We start from the raw sequence: 20677 nt of genomic DNA on the forward strand, positions 1-20677 counted from the left end.
TGAAGCAGAGCAGACACGAACCTCCAAAAAGATGGGATCAGGTACCATGGATGAGTGAGCATCCTATGTATGGTGTTTGTCATGATCATGAAAAAATGGATAAATCCGTCGATAATTCCGTGTGTAAATAATGGCCGAACAATTAGTATGGAAAACTTCAGTCAGCATTCGACTTAATGATAAATTGCACCAGATATTTGCTGACAAGGCTATTTTATCGACCATAGAACTTACGAAATGATGACTTTAAACGAGACTGCTGATATTCTTGATTCATCAACTTGTTTGTCAATAATAAACCTCATTTCAGAATTTAAATTGTTCATACGCAGAGCATTCTCTTGCGTATGGAATCAACTGAGAGAGATATAAACCCTGTATGCAGGTGATGAAGGTATAAATTGCTGCATAACTTAAGTAAGAAAAGTTGACTATTGAAAAGTAAATGTCATCACGTTTACCACAAAGATTACATTTATTGTAAAAGGAAGGACAGATGGTTCGCATATTGTCTTTGAATTTTTTTTATTATATTACACTATATAGGCTCCTGAAAATAAGTTGACGATAAACGGGTATCAATTACCTGTTTTAATATTTCTGATTTCACGTCTGATTTTTCAGGGAGTGTCAATATCACTTTGATCTCAATTTGCAATGTGAGTTCATTACCGTCTGTTGTCTTCATATTTCAACATATGGTTCCTTAAAACCACATTTTAGTTCTTAAAACTTAATTTTCCAATCAACCAAGATGAGTTTGATTAGTAATCCTACCAATATTTGATTCATAAACTTCATAGAAATCATCCTTACAAATAGAAAACAATCGCTGGGTCCAAAAAATGCAATATAAAGCCCCGATCTTTACTCCTCACTAAAATATTAACTGCCGTAAAGGAGAAACCTTCGGAATACTGTTCTACAACATATTTTCACCACTTAACAACATACTATTATGCTACATGTGGTGTGAATAAGATGTAGATTTCTCAAAAAGTCCAAAAAAAATATTTAGAAAAAGTTACGATTGCTACAATTTTCAAAATCCAGTAACATTAAAACGCACAGCTTTTCTTGGTTTTATGTTACCATTCCTCACGATAAAATATAAACTAGGCTTTTTGATAATCATAGACAAATGCTTCTTCAATAAAAATTGAAATCAAATATTTTCACATCTAGCTTGCGACTGACCATCGACAAAATTACATTACTAAAAATCAAGTTATATTATTGATATGAGAAGGATGCTGAATGTTTTTTTTTTTTAATTGGCAACATTTATTTTATGAAGCTTTTGGAGACCAGTGTTCCACCGAATTGTTGGAATTCAGGGTGGGCACTTATACCCCTTTTCTAACAGACCTGAGGCATGTTCAACAGAGCGAGCGGTCTCTAACTTTCTGTTGGAGGTATAAGGAATATTGGAGAGCACTCGCGAACATTCGCTCTGTTAAAGACTCCTGATTTAATATTCCCAAAATTACACAAATTACCGAAGGTCGAGAGTTCAACCCCGGGCTGGGGCGGAAGTGGGTATCCATGTAAAAGTGAATTTCTTTGTGCTTTCTATATATATATATATATATATATATATATATATATATATATATATATATATATATATATATATATATATATATATATATATATTGAATCGATATACCCCAGCTGAAATGAGAGCCACCATTAGTTCTTTCATATGTTTTACTGCCTATAGAAGATAAGGGTCAACTAAAAATTAAATTGTATGGCGAACGAGAAGACTTCAGCTTTTCAATGTCAATTTTTCTAGTAATATCCCGACATCATCTGCATATGGTGTTTGTTAATTAAAATTGGAATAACAACGAAAATAAAAAATGTAAAAATTCAAGTGCAGTTTTATTGAGATAACGCTTACATAAGCAAGGTTAGATTAACAATTATTGTTAAATAGGGTTAGTGTTATAATTGGGGTTATCAAAGCATAGGGCTGAGAATGGCCAAAGTAAGAATTAAAAGTATTATATGTTATAAAAAAAAAAACTCTGTATACCTGTCATTTTTTCCTAGAGGAGGTCAATTGTAATACTTGAAAATATTTTTCTTCAAAGGAGGAGAGATTTACAGTACCCGCATCGTTATTCTTTACAGGATACACGATACGATAGGATACACGCACGATACGACAGGATACACACACGATACGATAGGATACACGCACGATAGGACAGGATACACGCACGATAGGATAAACGCAAAACACGATAAACGCAAAACACGATACACGCAAAACACGATAAACGCAAAACACGATAGACCTGATAAACGATCTTCACGATAGGATAAACGCAAAACCTGATAGGATTGTTTCAAATTGCGGAGCGTTTTCTCACAAGACGAAAAAATTATATCATTTTGTTTAGTAACTGCAATATTTTAATTTAAATACTTGCAAAGCTGCAAATCTAAATAATAATGTACTTTTAATTATTATAATAAAAAATCAGATCACTGATAATTTTAAACAAGTTATTTATTTTTATTAATTTTTTTTCAACGATTGAATGGATTATCATGAAATGGAGACTGTATTTTATTCTAATTTCTCCTCAAGGGTGTAGATTTATGATAATTTTTGTAAATGTTGAAATTCTCATCTTAATGGATATTTTAACATAATTGTAATAGTTGCACAAAAATCCCTCCCTTACGTCTTTTAATCAAAACATTTAAATATAGTTGTATATCTTGTTTAATCATGACATCACTGATGTCGAAGATTGATTAATTGATTGATTATGTGCCGTTTCTCACGGGTACTTTTATAAATTTATGAAACTATATATAGATTTATTATATATGAGAAAAGTATAATTTTGTACCTAATAAATTTACCTACAGTAACCAAATTATATATCGGAAGAAATTTACGCAATGAAATAAATATTCGTAGTTGATGTCTATATAGCTGAAAATCTGCGGTGTATCCAAATATCACAATTAAATATTAAAATCTTAGGGAAAAAAATACATGTAGAGGACCGGCCGAAAGAAAGGTAAAAAAAAATCGGCTTGAAAAAACTATATACTTCAATAAAATTAATTTCCTGAGTTGAAATCTAAATAATTGTTAATATAATGGCGCTCTGCATTGATACATGTAAACTGTGTCAACAAAATATGAATCTGCTACAACTGCACATGTACGTGTACGCTAAGTTCTCGCTTATGTGCATGTTAACAGTCATATATCAGATACCGGTACTTGAAACCTCGGATTAATTAACAAACATTGAATGATAAAAATACTTTTTTTCTTCATTATACAAAACACAAAAATTTATAAACAAAAGGGTGAAATGCGACTTTTCCGACTAAATAATTATAAATAATTGCTATTAAACTTTGTGTGTACTGTTTCTAATGCACATGAATCATTAAACCTTGAATTTTTTTAGACTTACCCGGTCATCTCATATACGGCATATTCGAAGGGGGGGCGTTGAAAGTCCGTAACCAATTTAGAATTAGATAAACATGATCTAATCAAATAGCCAAAAATATTATTTACTTCTTAATTAAAGTTTTATACGCATAAAATAAAATCGATTAATATTATAAATTGATTGGGTGCGATACATTTACTCTTCTCGCATGGTTACGACGGAATTAGACTTCTTTTTTATTATCATAGTAACATACCATAGAAAAAAATTAATGCAAGCAAATTTTTATAGTTTAGAATGTTTGAATTATTTCAATCTTTTCTACGATTAAAGAAATTGTTAGCTATAATTAATTCTGTCTGTAACCAGATGAAAACCCGGTGATCCGAAAGAAAACCCGATGATCCGAAAGTTGATGTACCATGATTGCAGTATTTTTTTTTAAATGTTCATGAAAAGTCTTATTTACATAGACACAAAATTTATGGCAAAATTGTTCAATTTATATTTAAATGATTTAGAAAAAAAAACTCTTTTTTGAGTGTACATAAAGTTCACACAAAGTATGAACAGAATTCCGCAAATAGACACTGTTTGACACAAGGGGAGAGAGCAGTTCAGGTATGTTGACGGAGATCACACACGGGCGTAGCTGTCATTTAGGGGGATAGCAGAGAAGGGGAAGGGGTGTTGACCGCACAGGAAGGCATTGTGCTGATTAGAGAGGTACACATACGTGCCAGTTTACCCGTAATAGCAAGGAAAACTCTTCGATTTGACACTCAGGTGCATTATATTTTCAGTTTATTTCCACGCCGAAAAGGTAAGCTGTTCAAAGTCATCATGTTTGTTTTTTCCTGTTTATTATTTTAAGATTATCTAATGCCAGATAAAATTAATAAAAACTTCTACATGTATTTTATAGTAACTGTCATGGTGTGATAAATCGGGTAGAGCATTTTCATGCATTACATTTTATAATTCTGAATTTTTTTTAAATTTAGGCATATTCAGGAATTTATCTAAATTAAATAGTGATAAAAATAAATTTAAAAAAATTAGCCTACACGGACAAAATCAGTGTTAAAGTTTTCTGGATCAATGTCTTCAATGCTCCGTTATTATTTCTTTTTTTATTCAAGAATTTAAATAATTGTGCATACATGCAGATCAGATCCGAAAACACTTTTTTCAAAGCACCAAACGATTGATCGGGAGAAAATGAATATTGCATTTTAAAAAGATACATATAAATCTCCTACTAATTTGTATAATAATTTTTTGAGGGGGGGGGGGGGGGGTACATATTCACCCTGACTTACCGAAAATCATCCTCTAGTGACTCTCAGACTGACTAATTCAAGAAAATCTAATAAATCTTTAATTTTGACCATAAAATCAATCAATTTGATGAATTAAAAAAAACCAAGGGAATCGATTATTTCATTTTTCAAAAATTAATTTGATTCTCTGCTTGACTGTGTATTTTAATGATGGAAAAACTAAGGAATAAAACTTTCTTTTCTCTTTCTTGGTTAAAATAATCTTATTTTAGTTAACAAAACGAAAAGGAAACTCGGAATGCCTCGGTAGTTTCTTCCTGTATTCAAGATAAAAAGTGAGGGTTTCCGAATATACACGATAAACGCAAAACACGATACACGATAGAACCTGATAAATGATCTACACGATAAACGCAAAACACGATAAACGGAAAACACGATAGAAAACGCAAAACACGATAAACGGAAAACACGATACGATAGGATACGATAGGATACACGCACGATAGGACAGGATACACGCACGATACGATAGGATACACGCACGATAGGACACGATAGATTTGTAAAGAATAACGATGCGGGTACTGTAATTACCAATATTTCAATTCAATCCATTTTCTTGCTAAATATTCGAGAGTTTTTGATTGTCAAACAGAACTATGTTTAAGGTTTAACCAAAGATCAAGAAATCCAATTTTATTTTTACACAGCTCCAAAACTATATGGTTTATAAAAATAATACTTTTAGGTTGATAAATATATCATTGATTAACAGATAGAAATACTATTACTATTACTTGATAACAAATATTAACAAAATATTTATCGAGTATGGCATGTCAAACGTTGCAATATTTGATAATCTTGTGATGTATATTCAAAATCTTGTGATGTATGTTCGAAATCTTGTGATGTATATTCAAAATCTTGTGATGTATATTCAAAATCTTGTGATGTATGTTCGAAATCTTGTGATGTATATTCAAAATCTTGTGATGTATGTTCAAAATCTTGTGATGTATATTCAATATCTTGTGATGTATATTCTAAAACTTGTGATGTATATTCTATAATCTTGTGATGTATGTTCGAAATCTTGTGATGTATATTCTATAATCTTGTGATGTATATTCAATATCTTGTGATGTATATTCAATATCTTGTGATGTATATTCGAAATCTTGTGATGTATATTCTATAATCTTGTGATGTATGTTCGAAATCTTGTGATGTATATTCGAAATCTTGTGATGTATATTCAATATCTTGTGATGTATGTTCAAAATCTTGTGATGTATATTCAATATCTTGTGATGTATATTCGAAATCTTGTGATGTATGTTCGATAATCTTGTGATGTATATTCGAAATCTTGTGATGTGTGTTCTACAATTCAGTGATGCGTGCAATAAAATTGCATGACGCAACAGAAAAGTAAGGACAATTTTCATTGGTTAGAAATAACGAAAGTAGCTAAAGCGTCGGGAAAACCATGCAGGTGAGAAAAAACACAACATTCGGCTCACCTCGGCTGACTACGGTACCCTACGTTTGATGTAATCGGCCGAGGTGTGCCGAGTGAAAACACAATCATCAGTTTGTTTATTGCAGCACTTATTACGAGATGCACGAGTGTTGTTCCCGGTGATATGATGGAGATATTTCGGCCTGCTAGGGAAAAAACTCAGTAAACGTAGATATATTGACAAAATTTGTAGGTACTTGTAACGATATGTCACGATGCTGCATTGTCAGATACAGTATTTATACATGCATGCTAAAAAGTTAAATCTCGTAGTAATCAATATAGCAGAAGAATAATGAAGAGTACATACTACAAAAACTGTGCAATTTGTAGCAAGATTAATTTTTGTTTAACAGCTGTTTTTATTACATTTTATTTCGTATTATTACTACCAAATACTGCTACCGTTTGTTAATGTTATGCACATGGTTATCTTGTACTTGTAAGTAAATGAAACATTTTAAAAAAAAAATAATAAAAAAAACAAGTCATTTAGGCTATTTGATAATAACATGCTAAATGAACAGGTTTTGCTTTTTAATTCTCCTTCACTCAGTCTTTGTATAATGTATATTTTTAGACGAGCTGATGATCAGAATGATCGCATCTGCTCCTGCCACTTTAAGGATGGTAAGAAGGAGGGGGACTCTGCATATTTTGCATGGAATGAAGGAAAGGCCATGGATTTCTCTGATCCTGAGTGTACAAAAAGGTGAAATTATTTTTCAAAATGTGACTGACATCTTGTTTTTATACGCCCGTCTTAAGACGGGACATATTATGTTATAGGCTTCATGTCCGTCCGTCCGTCTGTCCGTCTGTCCATTCGTGTCCGGCTCATAACTTCAATACTATTAGGCCTAGGATTATCAAACTTTGTCAACTGATACTTCTTGGGTAGACGGTGTGTCGCGCACCAAAAGTAGGTCGCTCTGACCTTTAATAAAGATGCTATGGCCAAATATGGAAAAATCCTGTCCGGCTCATATCTAGAAAACTATTAGACCTAGAGCTATCAAACTTGGCAAAAGTATACATCTTAGGTAGAAGGTGTGTTGCGACCTATTTCAAGGTCACTGTGACCTTTAATTTTAGTGAAATTTTTTAAAAAACTAAGTTTTTTAAATTTTAAATTTCATAATCCTAAAAATGTAAAAAATAGAGTTGTATCCTTATTAAAAAGTATTAAATCAAGTAAAAACTTATTTTTTCATCATATACTTTACAGTAATCTTAAACAAATTTCAATGTTAATGAGAGGAATTCAGTTTGTCCCATGGGCATAATTATCAAGCACTGGTCAGGAAGAATTTTGATAGCAGAAAGTTACATGTCAAATTAGAGAGAAATTAATGAGTTTAGTGTGAGGAGGTAACTAGTAGAGCATTGGTGTTATCCCTTGGGTATTGGGCAAATGGACAGCCAGCCTAGCTGTTAGATTAAAAATAGCTCTTGTTGGCTAGCTAAGTTTTAAAATGAATTTGATGAATAGTAATTAAAACTTATTTGATATTGCATAATAAACTAATAATCTGATATTATATAATATTAATTAATTAAAAACTAATTTTATGGGGTGGGGTTGAATCAGCATGCCTACTTGACCATATGAATTAAATATAAAACCTGTCTGGCATTAAATCTAAAAAGAAATCATGGAGTATTTTATATGTTTTAAAAGTGTTTTAGGATAAAAAGTGCAGATCCATTAATATTTAGGGAGTAATGAGTAGACAAGCATCCAGTCAAAGATTAATTAATGAGTTCAATGTACGAAGGCTATCTGATCAAGCGCTGCCTTATCTGTATCCTTTGGGGATTAGACAGAAGAACTGCTGGTCAGTCTATAGAATATGTCATTTGATGGCCAGCCTTTCTTTTCAAATTTAATTTGGCATAGATTAAGTTGTTAAGACTAATTTGATATTGTTTATTATGATGGCCGGCATTTGACAAAGTCTAACACAAACAGTTGTATAGAAATCTGTCAGTTATATAATATTTGTTATAATTATGCCTACAGCACAGGGGATGGATAAAGAAATATTTTTTTTAAAAATGGAAAAATCATGGAAATCTTAGAATCAAGGTTGAAGTGATTTTCTTGCAGTCTAAACTGTTAAAGATAATTGTGTAATATTTTGACGGGCGTATCATGCTGTGGCGTGGCACTTTATTGGATGGTGGGTGGGTGGAGTTTAATTGAGAATATTTTACTAAAAAACTTTAAAAGGGTACATGTATAAACAGAGTAGCTTACAACTGAATAAAAAAATAATTCAAGTTTAATTATTTTACAAAGGAGGAAAAAACTCAAAAGTGAGGAGTCCCTGTCATCTTCACAGATGGACCAGTTGCAGATTCCACAAGCACCAAAATGTCAATATCAAGAAAAAGTAAAGCTCATTTAATTGCCATTCTCTGTAACCACTTAAACTTCGTTGCCACGCATGGTCACCGATTTTGATGAAACTTCACCTATGCTTAGTACTTGACACCAGAAACAAATATCAAACAAAATTTCGTTGCTAAGTGTAACGGTTGCTATGGCAACAGCCGGAAAAGTTTGAAAAATCGAGATTTTCAGCCACTTTAAATCCTGACTGTGGCTTAATAAAAACTAGAAAAAGCAAACAAACCACTCTAACAAAAACATGACACCTTGATGTCACTTATACTGTGAAGAAACTGTTTAGAATATATCTCTAAGTAAGTGGTAACCAAGGGTACATTTGGAATACATTTAAAATGCTGAAATATGCTGAAAAACACTCCATATTCACTAATGGTAGGTGTTACATGCTAAAACTCAATCATTGACTTAAGAAAAACAATGAAAATGTTTGACCTTAAGTATATAAGTATAAGCAATTTTATTCTATAAATAACTTTTATGGTTGCCATGGTAACAAAGTGTAACCATGCAAAACCAGTAACTAAGATTGGGTTAATGCTACTGTCTTGAGGAAAAACATGAAAATTCAAGACTGGCAAATATGCATCCTTAGGACCTTGCAACACCAAAACCATAAGAAAAATTGGGTATAATTGCTACTTTGTAGTTTTACCATGGAAACAAAGTACCAGTGCTTAAAAGTGAATTTTTTTCCGCTGCATTAAGAATTGAATTGCCATTTAATCAAGAAACAAATTAAAGAGCTCAGCTGGAATAGTCTTATCTGTTAGAACTGAAGTTAAATATCATATATTGATAAAATTTGATGAATAAAACAACACTGTTGCTATGGTTACCAAGAAGGGAAAATGTTCGATTTTTTTAACTTTATATCAATATTAAACCCTGTGTGCCAACTTCTTGCATCCACTTAGAGATTGGATGATAGTCAAAATTAAAAGTCAAGTTAGCTGTTAATAAATATCAATCATAAAAGTTTTGGGAATCTACATTTAAGGGTACGTATCCAAGGAAACAAAATATTTTTCAGGTTTTTAAGCATATATTTTCTGCTTATTTCCATAGCAACGCTCTATTTAAAGAATCTAATCTGAATTTTTTGAAATGGGAAAATTTGGAGCACACCAACATCTTATAAAATTGATCATTAGTTATGAGGAAATGTGCTTTTTTTTAAAAGATAGGATCATATTTAAACATACATAGTGTTACTTTGAAGCTCTCTGGGGCATAAAAACCTTGGCAACCATTGCCAACCAAAATGAAATATCATATTTTTTCTTGGTATGTGTTTCAAGGCTCTTTTTTCTATTATTTGGTAACATTTCATCCTATAATTGCTTTTCATTTTTACGAGTATGACTTCATAAAATTCAATGAATATTTTTTTCATTTTTGAATACTTTGTTACCATAGTAACGTATGTAATAGTTGATTTACCAAACATGTTTATCATGCATTTGAGACATCTTACCTTCAACTTTTGGAAACAGTCATTAACAATTGTTTGCTTTGCCGCAAATGTTAACTATGGGGCTCTAAACATGTTAAAAAATGCCATTTTTCGAACTTTAAGACATGTTGCCATGGTAACTATAAAACATAGCAACCAATTTTTGCCTGATTTCAGTTCAGGGTATCAATGCCTTTTATCATAGAGAGTTTGGAGAAATTCTGAGACTATGCGTGCCACAGTTCCTATATAAAATTTCAAATCATTACAGAGAATGGCTCTTAAAACACCAATGATGACAAATGACCAACACTGAAACATTTTCAATAATTTTTAATAATGTATAAAGTTCTTTTAACTGTACATGATTTACAATATATTTTCAGTTGATATCAGAGCACAACTACTTAGTATCCTGCACATTTAACTGTACTCAAGAAATGCAGCGCCTCTCAACAGAAATACAACTGGAAAAGGAATTGCTTGCCCTAAAAATAGAGTCTAGTAAAAGGAAGCCAATATCAATCCACGATATTAAATACAACGAAGAGAAGGTACATTTAAAGGAATTCCAATTGTGATTTCCTATTTCCTAACAATTTCAGTTACTGTAATAAAAACTTGTTGCCATTGAGGGATGAACATCTTAGATTGACTGTTATGTTAACATATTTTGTTATTATTTGGGAGTGTTAGGTCTCTGATCAGCAGGGGCATTTTCTCTATATAAGAAGAAAATGGAGACTCCCCTACCCACCCGATGTATTTTGTCGGACAGTTTTCTGTACATTGCAGGTAAATTTTTTATTTATTAACTTTCCAGCCTCTTATTGTATAGTACATTTTGGGGTTTGAAGTCAGTTTTTGCTTTTCTTTAATTTTTAAAAAAAATTATTTAAATTCTCCTTTTCTTAGAATAAAATTCAAAAAGTAGCTTCTGATTGTAAAGTATAAGACTACAGACATTGAACTTTGATTTGTTATCAAAAGGATTGATTTAAACTTGTCTAAATTAATTGTAAACAAAAATAAAAGGGGGCACCTGCTATTTCTTTAAGCGTTTTTCACTGGGGGGTGGGGAAACTTTTTTGTACATACTTGAGCAATAGGAGGGATTAGATAAGAATCAATTAGTATATCAGAGTCTTAAATAATATCCTTTGCATAAGCATAAAAAAATTCTATATCAGTCTTTTTAAAACCTTTGAATTTTGCTTAATTAACTACGATTTATCCAATTTTGGAGCTTTTTACGTAATTCTGGGTAGAATCCACCCTTACGAAATTATTGACTCAATTTTGACTTAATATCACTTTATTAACATTAAAGCACAAAAACAATTCATTGTACAAATATTTTATTTCTTACAGTCACCAATATATCCAAATATCATCACCGGCCCAGACGTCATTCAATCCTTTGAATTGTGCTGGTAGCAGTAAGGTGTCATCATTTGAGATGGTCACAGTATCCAATACACTGAAGTCACAGGACTCAAATTTCATACATGTTCACAGGTAGGTGTATAGTCTTTGAAATTACCACAATTGACTAATTCTGGGACAGGTAAGTATGTAAGTATAGGAATGAGAGCACCAAATCCCCGGATGCACACATGGCTTTGTTTGTTATGGAACATTAAACCGAATACTGAATGGGTAGGCGTTACGCCATTGGCTGAAATCAGGTATTTAATTGTTTTCATTTTAAAGTAAAATTAATGACCTTTGAAATAAATGATGGGATGAGGGAATATTACAGAAACTATAGAAATGCCAGGGAAGATTTTAGGAGTGGGGGTTGATTTTTTATGCCGCGTGTTCTTTACTGCGAATCTCTAAAAGTTGAAAATAACTGCAATTTTGACCTATAAACGCCATGGGACCATGTATTTTTTTCAGTATTTTTTGTTAGGGCTTAGAACAAAGTTTGAAATGATGCTAAAGATTTTTCTGAAATTGTCATAGTAAAGTACTGAGAGGGCCTAAGGTTTGTATGGAGTTCCATGGGAAAATAATTAGTGGTCTTTTCCCTATACAAGATGCTGATGGCGTAGTGTAGAATGTAGCGTAGAATGTTTTCCAAGTCAGCTTAAATGCAAAGGTTTGTTTTAAAATTTATCATAATGACTTGCAAAAATTTAATGCAGTTAAATTTATTGTATTCTTGAAAGATTGACTGTAACACAATTTTTTTACACAATTACAAATAATCAAATTAATTTTTTTCCAACTTTTTTTCAGGGTCTCTGCCAAAATCTTTTGAGGATTTTTCCTCTGCTAGAGCATCCATGGATGCAATTGAAACAATCCAGGACATCCCAACACATATGGATAATCAGGCCATGGCCTACAGTATGTACAAAAGTTGCCATACTTTTAAAGCAGTAACTTGCGTGCCTCCAAATGGTGCACTTACATTTTGCTCCATGCTGTACCCAGGTTCTACTTCTGATGTAGCTATTGTACGTCACAGCCAAGTTTTACGAAAGTTCAAAGCTGGAGACCTTATTTTGGTGGTCAAAGGTTTCACCATTCATGACCAGTTGCCCCAGGGTGTGTGCTTAATTATAAAAGCTCTTTTATCGACACGAGGCCAGTTTACCATACAAGAAGCAGCACTGTGTTACAAGATTGCTAAAGCACTTATTCATGTGGAAAGAGCCAACGAGAGGATAAAGAATTACGAGATTCTCCGTCACATACCATCTACTTACAGACCAATCTCAACAAAAATATTTCAACTCTGTTCTTGTCTTGTAAACTTGCAAGCTCCACTTTTGAAAGAAATTACTTAAAGATACATGTACTTATTATAAATTTGCATTGGCGTGTGACAGTATACACTAAACAGTGAAGATATTCATACCAAAGTGCAAGGGATAAGCAAATTTTGATTTGTTATCAATGTCAATGGTTATATTTGTTAACTTTGTAGTATGTTGTAATACATATACTTCAGAAAATGAAAATCCCTTTTGTTAGCATGGATTTATTACAAGAATGTTTGGCAATTCCATTCTTCATTTGACAATATAATTTGGAAGAGGGTTTACTTATAATTTTAAATCTCTAGTTTAAAGTATATTTACCTTTAAAGCACAACTCAACAAATTCATGTTTTCAACAATTTATCTATTAAGAAAGACCAAAATGTTACATTTTCACTTTGAGAATAACATCTTCAATTCATTAATAAAATGATTCTAAATTTTGATATTCTTTTTTTATGTAGTACATAGATTTTATTAATCATCATTGCTATTTAAAATAGTCTTATAAGCCAGAAGTTTTATGATGGATTGTGACATATCATATCATACATTTATGAGACTTAGGAACATTCAACACATTTAACATGATTACCCATTTTCCATTGTTAGAAAATTCTAGAGGTACAAAACTAAGTGTCAAGAAGTTCAAACCAGAACTCAGTTTTCCATCAGTGCTGGAATGAAAATGTTAATGTAGAAATCTATCAGCTTTGGAACATTTGCTGTCCATTCAATGTCTTTTACTATTCTAATCACAATGCAGTCTACTCTTGTCCACACAATTAAGTCGCAGAATGTTTTGTTACATATGTGTAGCTGGCCTTGAATTTGATGATAGTATGGGTGACTGGTTTTCAGGCACAGGGTATCTTGTTTAAGATCTAAAAAAAAATCAAAAAACACTTAAGTTGTGTTATACCAGTACATATCCCCTCCTTTTTCAATATCTTCATACCATATTGAACAGCTGCACTTGTAAATTAATACATGTTTTGAAATCATTTACTCACCAAGATTTTTAATTTCAAAGTACTGGACAATACAGATTTTTAATGTTATTTACCTATGAAAAATCCTTCAAATTTTGTGCCCCATCTGCTACTGTTGAAGACGATGCTGTATATGGACACTTCACCTCTACAATATTAGGAATGGCGTCTTTGGCTTCTGGAGTTTGATAAAATACACTGCATGTTGGTGGTCAAACAACTAAGCCATCAGGTGAAGCTCCCAACACTCCGGATTCATGCAACCATATCCTTTTCAGAAAAAATTATAATATTACTGAATGCAAACAAACCATAATACAATTGATTTTGTAATGCAAACAAAGTCTAAGTAGAGCTTTTATAATCCTTCCACTTCAAAAAGCAAATTTTCTGGAATATGTTGGTAACTGAATATTTATGCCCCGCCATGAATATGGCCGGGGCATATAGTGTTTGTCATGTCCGTCTTCCGTCCTTCTGTCCTTCCGTCCCACTTTGTGTTTAGCTCTGTTCAAAGCTAAGTTTCAAAGAAACTATCCAAGATATTTTCATCAAACTTCATATGCTGATAGATATTGATGAGAGCTATGCAACTGCATTAACATTTTTTGACCTTGACCTGACTTTTCTTAAATAGTGTTTAGCTCAGTTTTAAACATACCATTCAAGATGGTGTTATCAAACTTTACATGTTGATACAAACTTGCATAGATGATGCATCTAGAGATGAACACTACCGGACATGCTTCGGATGCTGGATCTGACCTACATTTTCCAGATGAGTGACCAAATTAAAGTTTTTGGAGCAGGTCCATTCTTAAGGAACTATAAGCCCTACTTAGACCAAACTTGCTTGGATGATGCATCTAAGGATGGACACTACCAGACTTGCTTCGGATGCTGGATCTGACCTACATTTTCCAGATGAGTGACCAGGTTGAAGTTTTTGGAGCAGATTTATTCCTAAGGAACTATCAGCCCTACTTAGACCAAACTTGCATGGATGATGCATCTAGGGATGGACACTACCAGACTTGCTTCGATGCTGGATCTGACTTACATTTTCATTCCCAAGTAACTATAAGCCCTACCTAAACCAAACTTGCATGGATGATGCAGCTAGGGATGGACACTACCAGACTTGCTTCGGATGCTGGATCTGACCTATATTTTCATTCCCAAGTAACTATAAACCCTACCTGAACCAAACTTGCGTGGATGATGCATCTAGGGATGGACACTACCAGACTTGCTTTGGATGCTGGACCTACATTTTTATTCCCAACTAACTATAAGCCCTGCCTGAACCAAACTGATCAAATTTTATACATGTACAAATTTCATGTTGCTTTACTAATATATCCTCGGCGGGGCATTCATGTCCTATGGACATATTTCTAGTTTTTTTTACAATTAGACTTCAGTAATTGATTTCTGTTTGTCACCAGGATAAGTCCTGCTATTTGTTTTGACACATTGAATGTTAACATGTCAGAGGTTGAATGAATGTTATTTTGTGCTGTATACCTGACTGCTCTACAGCTGCATCTAAGTCCTTTTCATACTTTCTCAAAGCATCATCTTCATGAGTGATACCCCATGCAACAGCCTTGATGGACTCCAGATTGTAAGCCGACATCAGCTGTTTCTTCAGTGACAATGTCAATCTGGAGAAGAAAATATGATTTTTGGTTATTAATCTTATATTTCCTGCATCTTTATGTACAAATATCTAGTCATTACAGTCGAACCTCATTATCTCAAACTCAATGAGACCAAGAAAAATGTTGGAAATATCCGTGGATTCAAGAATAACACATAAAGAGTTATCAAGAATAAAATGTCCCAGTCTTTTATAAATGGTTTGGACTTCAAAATTACTGTGACATATCCATGAAATATGAGATAATGGGTTTGAGATAACAAAGTTTGACTGTAATTTTAAAAGTCTTTTTCGCAAAAATTTAATCACACGTCTTACCGCCTTTGCTTAGAACTGAGAACTGCACCAAAGTTGGAAGCTGATATGCTATATTTCCTTACAATCGACCACATTGGGTTGTTTCGTTGCCAATGCAGCTCTTTTAATGGATTCAGGGATAATGCATGCTGTAACCATACCATAGGGGTATCAGAATGAACATACTCTGGTGATGTTAACAGGTCTTCAATGAGAGGTACAGGTGGACCAGGTTCACATGGCTCTGGTTCAAGAATCCAATTCAATGCTGAAAAATTTCATTACTTGTGTCATTCTCAAAAATATCATCCATAATATCCATATCACATATACCAAGTATTTATATAAGAGTCCATACATTTCATTTTAGTGAACACTGTCATGGGTTTTTGTAATGTATGCATTACATATCAAATTTACAACTCACTTGCATATATTTGTTCAGAATTGTTCCTGTATATAATTTTGCACGTGGCATTCTTAGTGTGAAAATGCCATGTAAAAATTGGTGCAAATGTACAATTAATATTTACTTAATTATTAACAAGGTTTCATAATGACAGAGTATTTAAATAATAGAAGAATGATCTGATAATTCGCAAGAATATGAAACAAAATATTTTTTTTAATGCAATTGAATAATTTATTTTTCCTTTCAAAAATGTATGCTCATGTACAAAAATGCTATCATATTTATAATATTGTCTTTCCAATTATTCAAAGGTTGTTATTAAATATTTATTACATAATATGTTCAAAAATTGGGCAATATACATAGCCAACTATATTATACTCCTCATCTTTGTACATTTGTTCACAATTAAAATTAACCATCGTTCAGTAACAAAATAACAGTTTCATAATACTCGTAATATAAAAATCAAATCAAACTTAAATAACAACAATAGTGACACCAAAATCATAACTTCCTTCTTATATTTTACCAATAAACCTTCCAAGGTGCAAAAAACACTGGTCACTTTCATCAAAGGGTCGGTTTAAAGCACTTCAAATATGAAGCAAATTTTTTAACAACTGATTTATTTATATTTAATGATTGATCATTTTAAAAAAAAAACAAAAAAACAAGAGGCCCATGGACCACATCGCTCACCTGAGCACTGTGGCTAGGAAAAAGTAAAAATTGGTTTTTTATTGAAAAGTTTAAATCCAAAAGTAGTCCCTTGACCAATCATGGCTTTGCTTTTCTTGAGAAGGTTATTTTTAAAGAATTTTCCTATATATTTCTATATAAAATTTGATCATCCTTTGTGGCCCCGTCCTACCCCCGGGGAACATGATTTGAACAAACTTGAATCTACACTACCTAAGGATGCTTCCATATAAATATGATCAATCAGGGTTTTGCTGTTCTTGAGAAGAAGATTTTTAAAGATTTTTCCTTTATATTTCTATGTTAAACTTTGATCTTCCATTGTGGCCCCGCCCTACCCCGGGGGTTATGATTTGAACAAACTTGAATTGACACTACCTGAGGATGCTTCCATATAAATAGGATCAATTATGGCTTTGTCATTCTTGAGAAGAAGATTTTTAAAGAATTTTCCTATATATTTTTATGTTAAACTTTGGTCAGCCATTGTGGCTCCGCCCTACCCCCGGGGGTCATGATTTGAACAAATTTAAATCTACACTACCTGAGGATGTTTCTCCATAAGTTTCATTTTTCCTGGCACAGTGGTTCTTGAAAACAAGATTTTTAAAACATACCATCAAATTTTCATTAATTCCCAATTATCTCCCCTTGAATGAGGGTGTGGCCCTTTATTTGAACAAACTTGAATCCCCTTCACCCAAGGATGCTTTGTGGCAACTTTGGTTGAAATTGGTCCATGGGTTCTAGAGAAGAAGTCGAAAATATGAAAAGTTTACAGACAGACAGATGGACAGACAGACAGACAGACAAACAGCTAGATAGACAAAATGTGATCAGAAAAGAGCTAGAAATGAAACATTCCTCACCACAAAAGCCAGAAGAATATAGGGACCACCACCAGTAACATGTTTCTGGGAAGAACCAAACCATGCAGAGATAAATATCAATAGTCCTGAATCTTCGATGCAGGACCAAGTACGAGAATTGCTACAAACACTACTCCGGAGACTTACCTATTATCCTATGATGTAACGTACTTTGTCCACTGCAGCTGGTTCCCTCATAAGCTGGTAGCGAGGACAGTTCAGGATGTCCTGTCAACTTTATTCCTCAACTTCCTGTCTTGGACTGAAAAGCAATAAGTGGAAATCTTTAGTGTTGCCTAGTGACTTTGAATTAAAAAGAAAGTTTTTAGATTCTGAAGGGGGGGGGGGGTACTGATGTTGTGCATTTTAATTAAATGTACGAAATCTGTATTTCACAGTTTAATGCATTCATGTATTTTGTGAATTGTCTTAGGATTCATGTAATAATTGTTGCTATGTATTATTAAGCACTAAATCTATTCAACTGCATGTGTAAATGGGGAAAATGTGGATATGTAAATGATGTATAATTGCAATGTTTAAAATGTGACATTTTCTTATATGAGGGAGTCTGTTCATGTAATTTTTTTTTCATTAATTATTTTATTTATCTTGATAAAATTATTTCAATTAACAATATTGTTTTTCTTACCAGTCTGATGAACTCAACAAAGGTTACAGAGGTGAATGGTAGAAATATGGGTATTACAGGTGTCAAAACTCTTCGTTGATGACAGACTGCATGCCGCACTTTAAAATCACCATTTTGGATCTTTAAAAGGGGAGGCTACTCCTGAAATCAAAGAAATTGTCATAAAAATGAGTAACCTGATTTTCTTTAGGTCTCACACAAGGCAATAATTTCACTATATGTTACTATATAGCTTTAATTAAATAAATTAATTAACTAGACTCTCAGCAGATAATTCATGAATGAGAAAAAAGATTAATGCTTAGACAAAATTTGAGATCAGAAAAAATATACCCCTTATGCAGCTTTTAAGAAAGAAAATTGAGACTAAACATACATATACCCCGAAATACACATGGGCAAACAGCCAACACACCATCAAGGAAGTTACATCGATCATGCGTACCTAAAAAAAAAAGAGTTCCCTTTGATTCAGTGGCACAATTCTGCTGATATGATATTCCTAGTGCATGAGTCCAACATTAAAACTGTAGACCTACGTAAAGTTCCTGAAAATGAAAAAAGAAAAGAAATATTATTGTCTCTATATACATCATACATAGAACTACATTTGTTCATTTTGATTGGCTATCTCCTTGCATAAGACCTTTAAGGGGTAATTTTATGATATTTACCATGTGCACTGATTGCCATAAAACTAAAGAAAAAATACCAGCCTTACAAAGTCACTTAACCATGACCTTTGACATACCTTACTAAGAATACCCTGGACAATTTGGTTTAACTTAAGACTTCTGAATTTTTAAATGCAGGTTTTGATAAATTAACCATTTAATATACTTATGAGCTCATAAAACTGTCCTTTAAAACTGTATGATAAAGAGTGTAAAAACTTTGAAACATGTTTGGAAAGTATTATCACACATGTGATATGGGATAAATTATCACCACAGAAAGATCAAAGAAAATCACTGCAGATATGCGACAATAATTCTTATCATTGTTTATTGTATGTCAAGTCTAGAATATGATATATCATTACAAATATTATGATTTTTAGCCGGGCACATTGCTCGTAGAGCAATGCTCAGCTATAGCGACGGTGAGCAACAGAAAATGCTGCTTCTTCACCGCCAAATTGAGTTTACGAGTAAAAGTATGGTACGTGACCAGCCGCTGTTGAGAAAACAAATCACCTTAAGAAATAGTAAATTGAATATTTTTATCATAATATTAAATTGTTTAATATTTTTTCCTGGCTCCTTTGACTAATATTTTACAAAGTAATTCAACGGGTGCGAAAGGTTTTCACCAGGTATCCCTGTCTGCATCATATTCTATAAACAATATAATTAAAATTAGATGTTAGATCGGCTCGCATACTCAACACACTAACATCTAACAAGTCATCCCATTGAGGGTCACGTAAGAGGTTAAATTCGGAACGCCTCAAGATTTATTTGCTTCAACAATATATGATGATTTTGCCAGCTGCGATTTGATTAATTGATAGAATTTGACCTCTGAAGTGACCCTCAACGGGATGTTGTTAGATGTTAGTGTAGCGAGTATGCAAGCGGATCTAACATCTAATTTGAATTAGATTGATTCTATAAATAAAGGTTGTACTATCAGGCTAACACAAATGCAGGGAACATCATTAATGACTTGATGCAAATCTCCCCGCTGAGGACACATCAGTGCAGAGACGTTTGACCTTAATCTTGCTGCATCGGTGTTTATTTACTTCTGTTTGTATATAAAACCGGATTACCCCAAAACGATACGTGATAAATATTTTTCGCTGTTAATTTCTAGCTATATTTTATTTTATTTTTAAAACTATTTAATATTATACATGCCATTGAGATATTTTTGTGTGTATTACATATTCTCTAAACGTCTGAACGTGATTTTAAACTGTCACCACAGTCCTTGTTCATTATCCTGTAAATGAGCCCGGCTCAATACATTTACTATAAAAATAATTGGACAAATTTGTGAATGACAATATTCAATGATGCATAGCAATTAATCTTTTCCTGACATTCACCTTCTCCTAAAAATTTGTCGTGTTATTTATTTATTGCAAAGTCGTCCCTGGACTAGTGCTACGGTCAATGCAGCTGCAATGGGCCATGCAATTTCGAACCCTGCGTGGTGAGAGTTTGTCCCGAGACACAGTTAGATTATTCTAACTAGCAC

General features: G+C 32.8%; 1 protein-coding gene and 1 long non-coding RNA gene across 2 annotated transcripts; one reads left to right on the forward strand and one right to left on the reverse strand.

Annotated features, from left to right (window-relative positions):
* Positions 1 to 10531: 10531 nt before the first annotated feature.
* LOC134273372 (uncharacterized) lies at positions 10532 to 13329 on the forward strand. Its single transcript, XM_062755567.1, has 3 exons — positions 10532 to 10668; positions 11486 to 11632; positions 12359 to 13329. The coding sequence occupies exons 2-3, from the start codon at positions 11623 to 11625 to the stop codon at positions 12910 to 12912; spliced, it is 564 nt and encodes a 187-aa protein (XP_062611551.1). The 5' UTR covers positions 10532 to 10668; positions 11486 to 11622; the 3' UTR covers positions 12913 to 13329.
* On the reverse strand, positions 13229 to 18609 carry LOC134273373 (uncharacterized). The gene is made up of 6 exons (XR_009993389.1): positions 18473 to 18609; positions 17968 to 18082; positions 15859 to 16105; positions 15405 to 15544; positions 13952 to 14147; positions 13229 to 13769 (listed from the first exon to the last, which is right to left on the reverse strand). It is a non-coding gene; the product is annotated as an uncharacterized LOC134273373 (long non-coding RNA).
* Between the last annotated feature and the right edge of the window lie 2068 nt (positions 18610 to 20677).

Source organism: Saccostrea cucullata, unplaced genomic scaffold, assembly GCF_032062105.1.
Source record: "Saccostrea cucullata isolate Sc308-1 unplaced genomic scaffold, CSIRO_AGI_Scuc_v1 ctg8111, whole genome shotgun sequence".
In the NCBI taxonomy this organism is placed as follows: domain Eukaryota; kingdom Metazoa; phylum Mollusca; class Bivalvia; order Ostreida; family Ostreidae; genus Saccostrea; species Saccostrea cuccullata.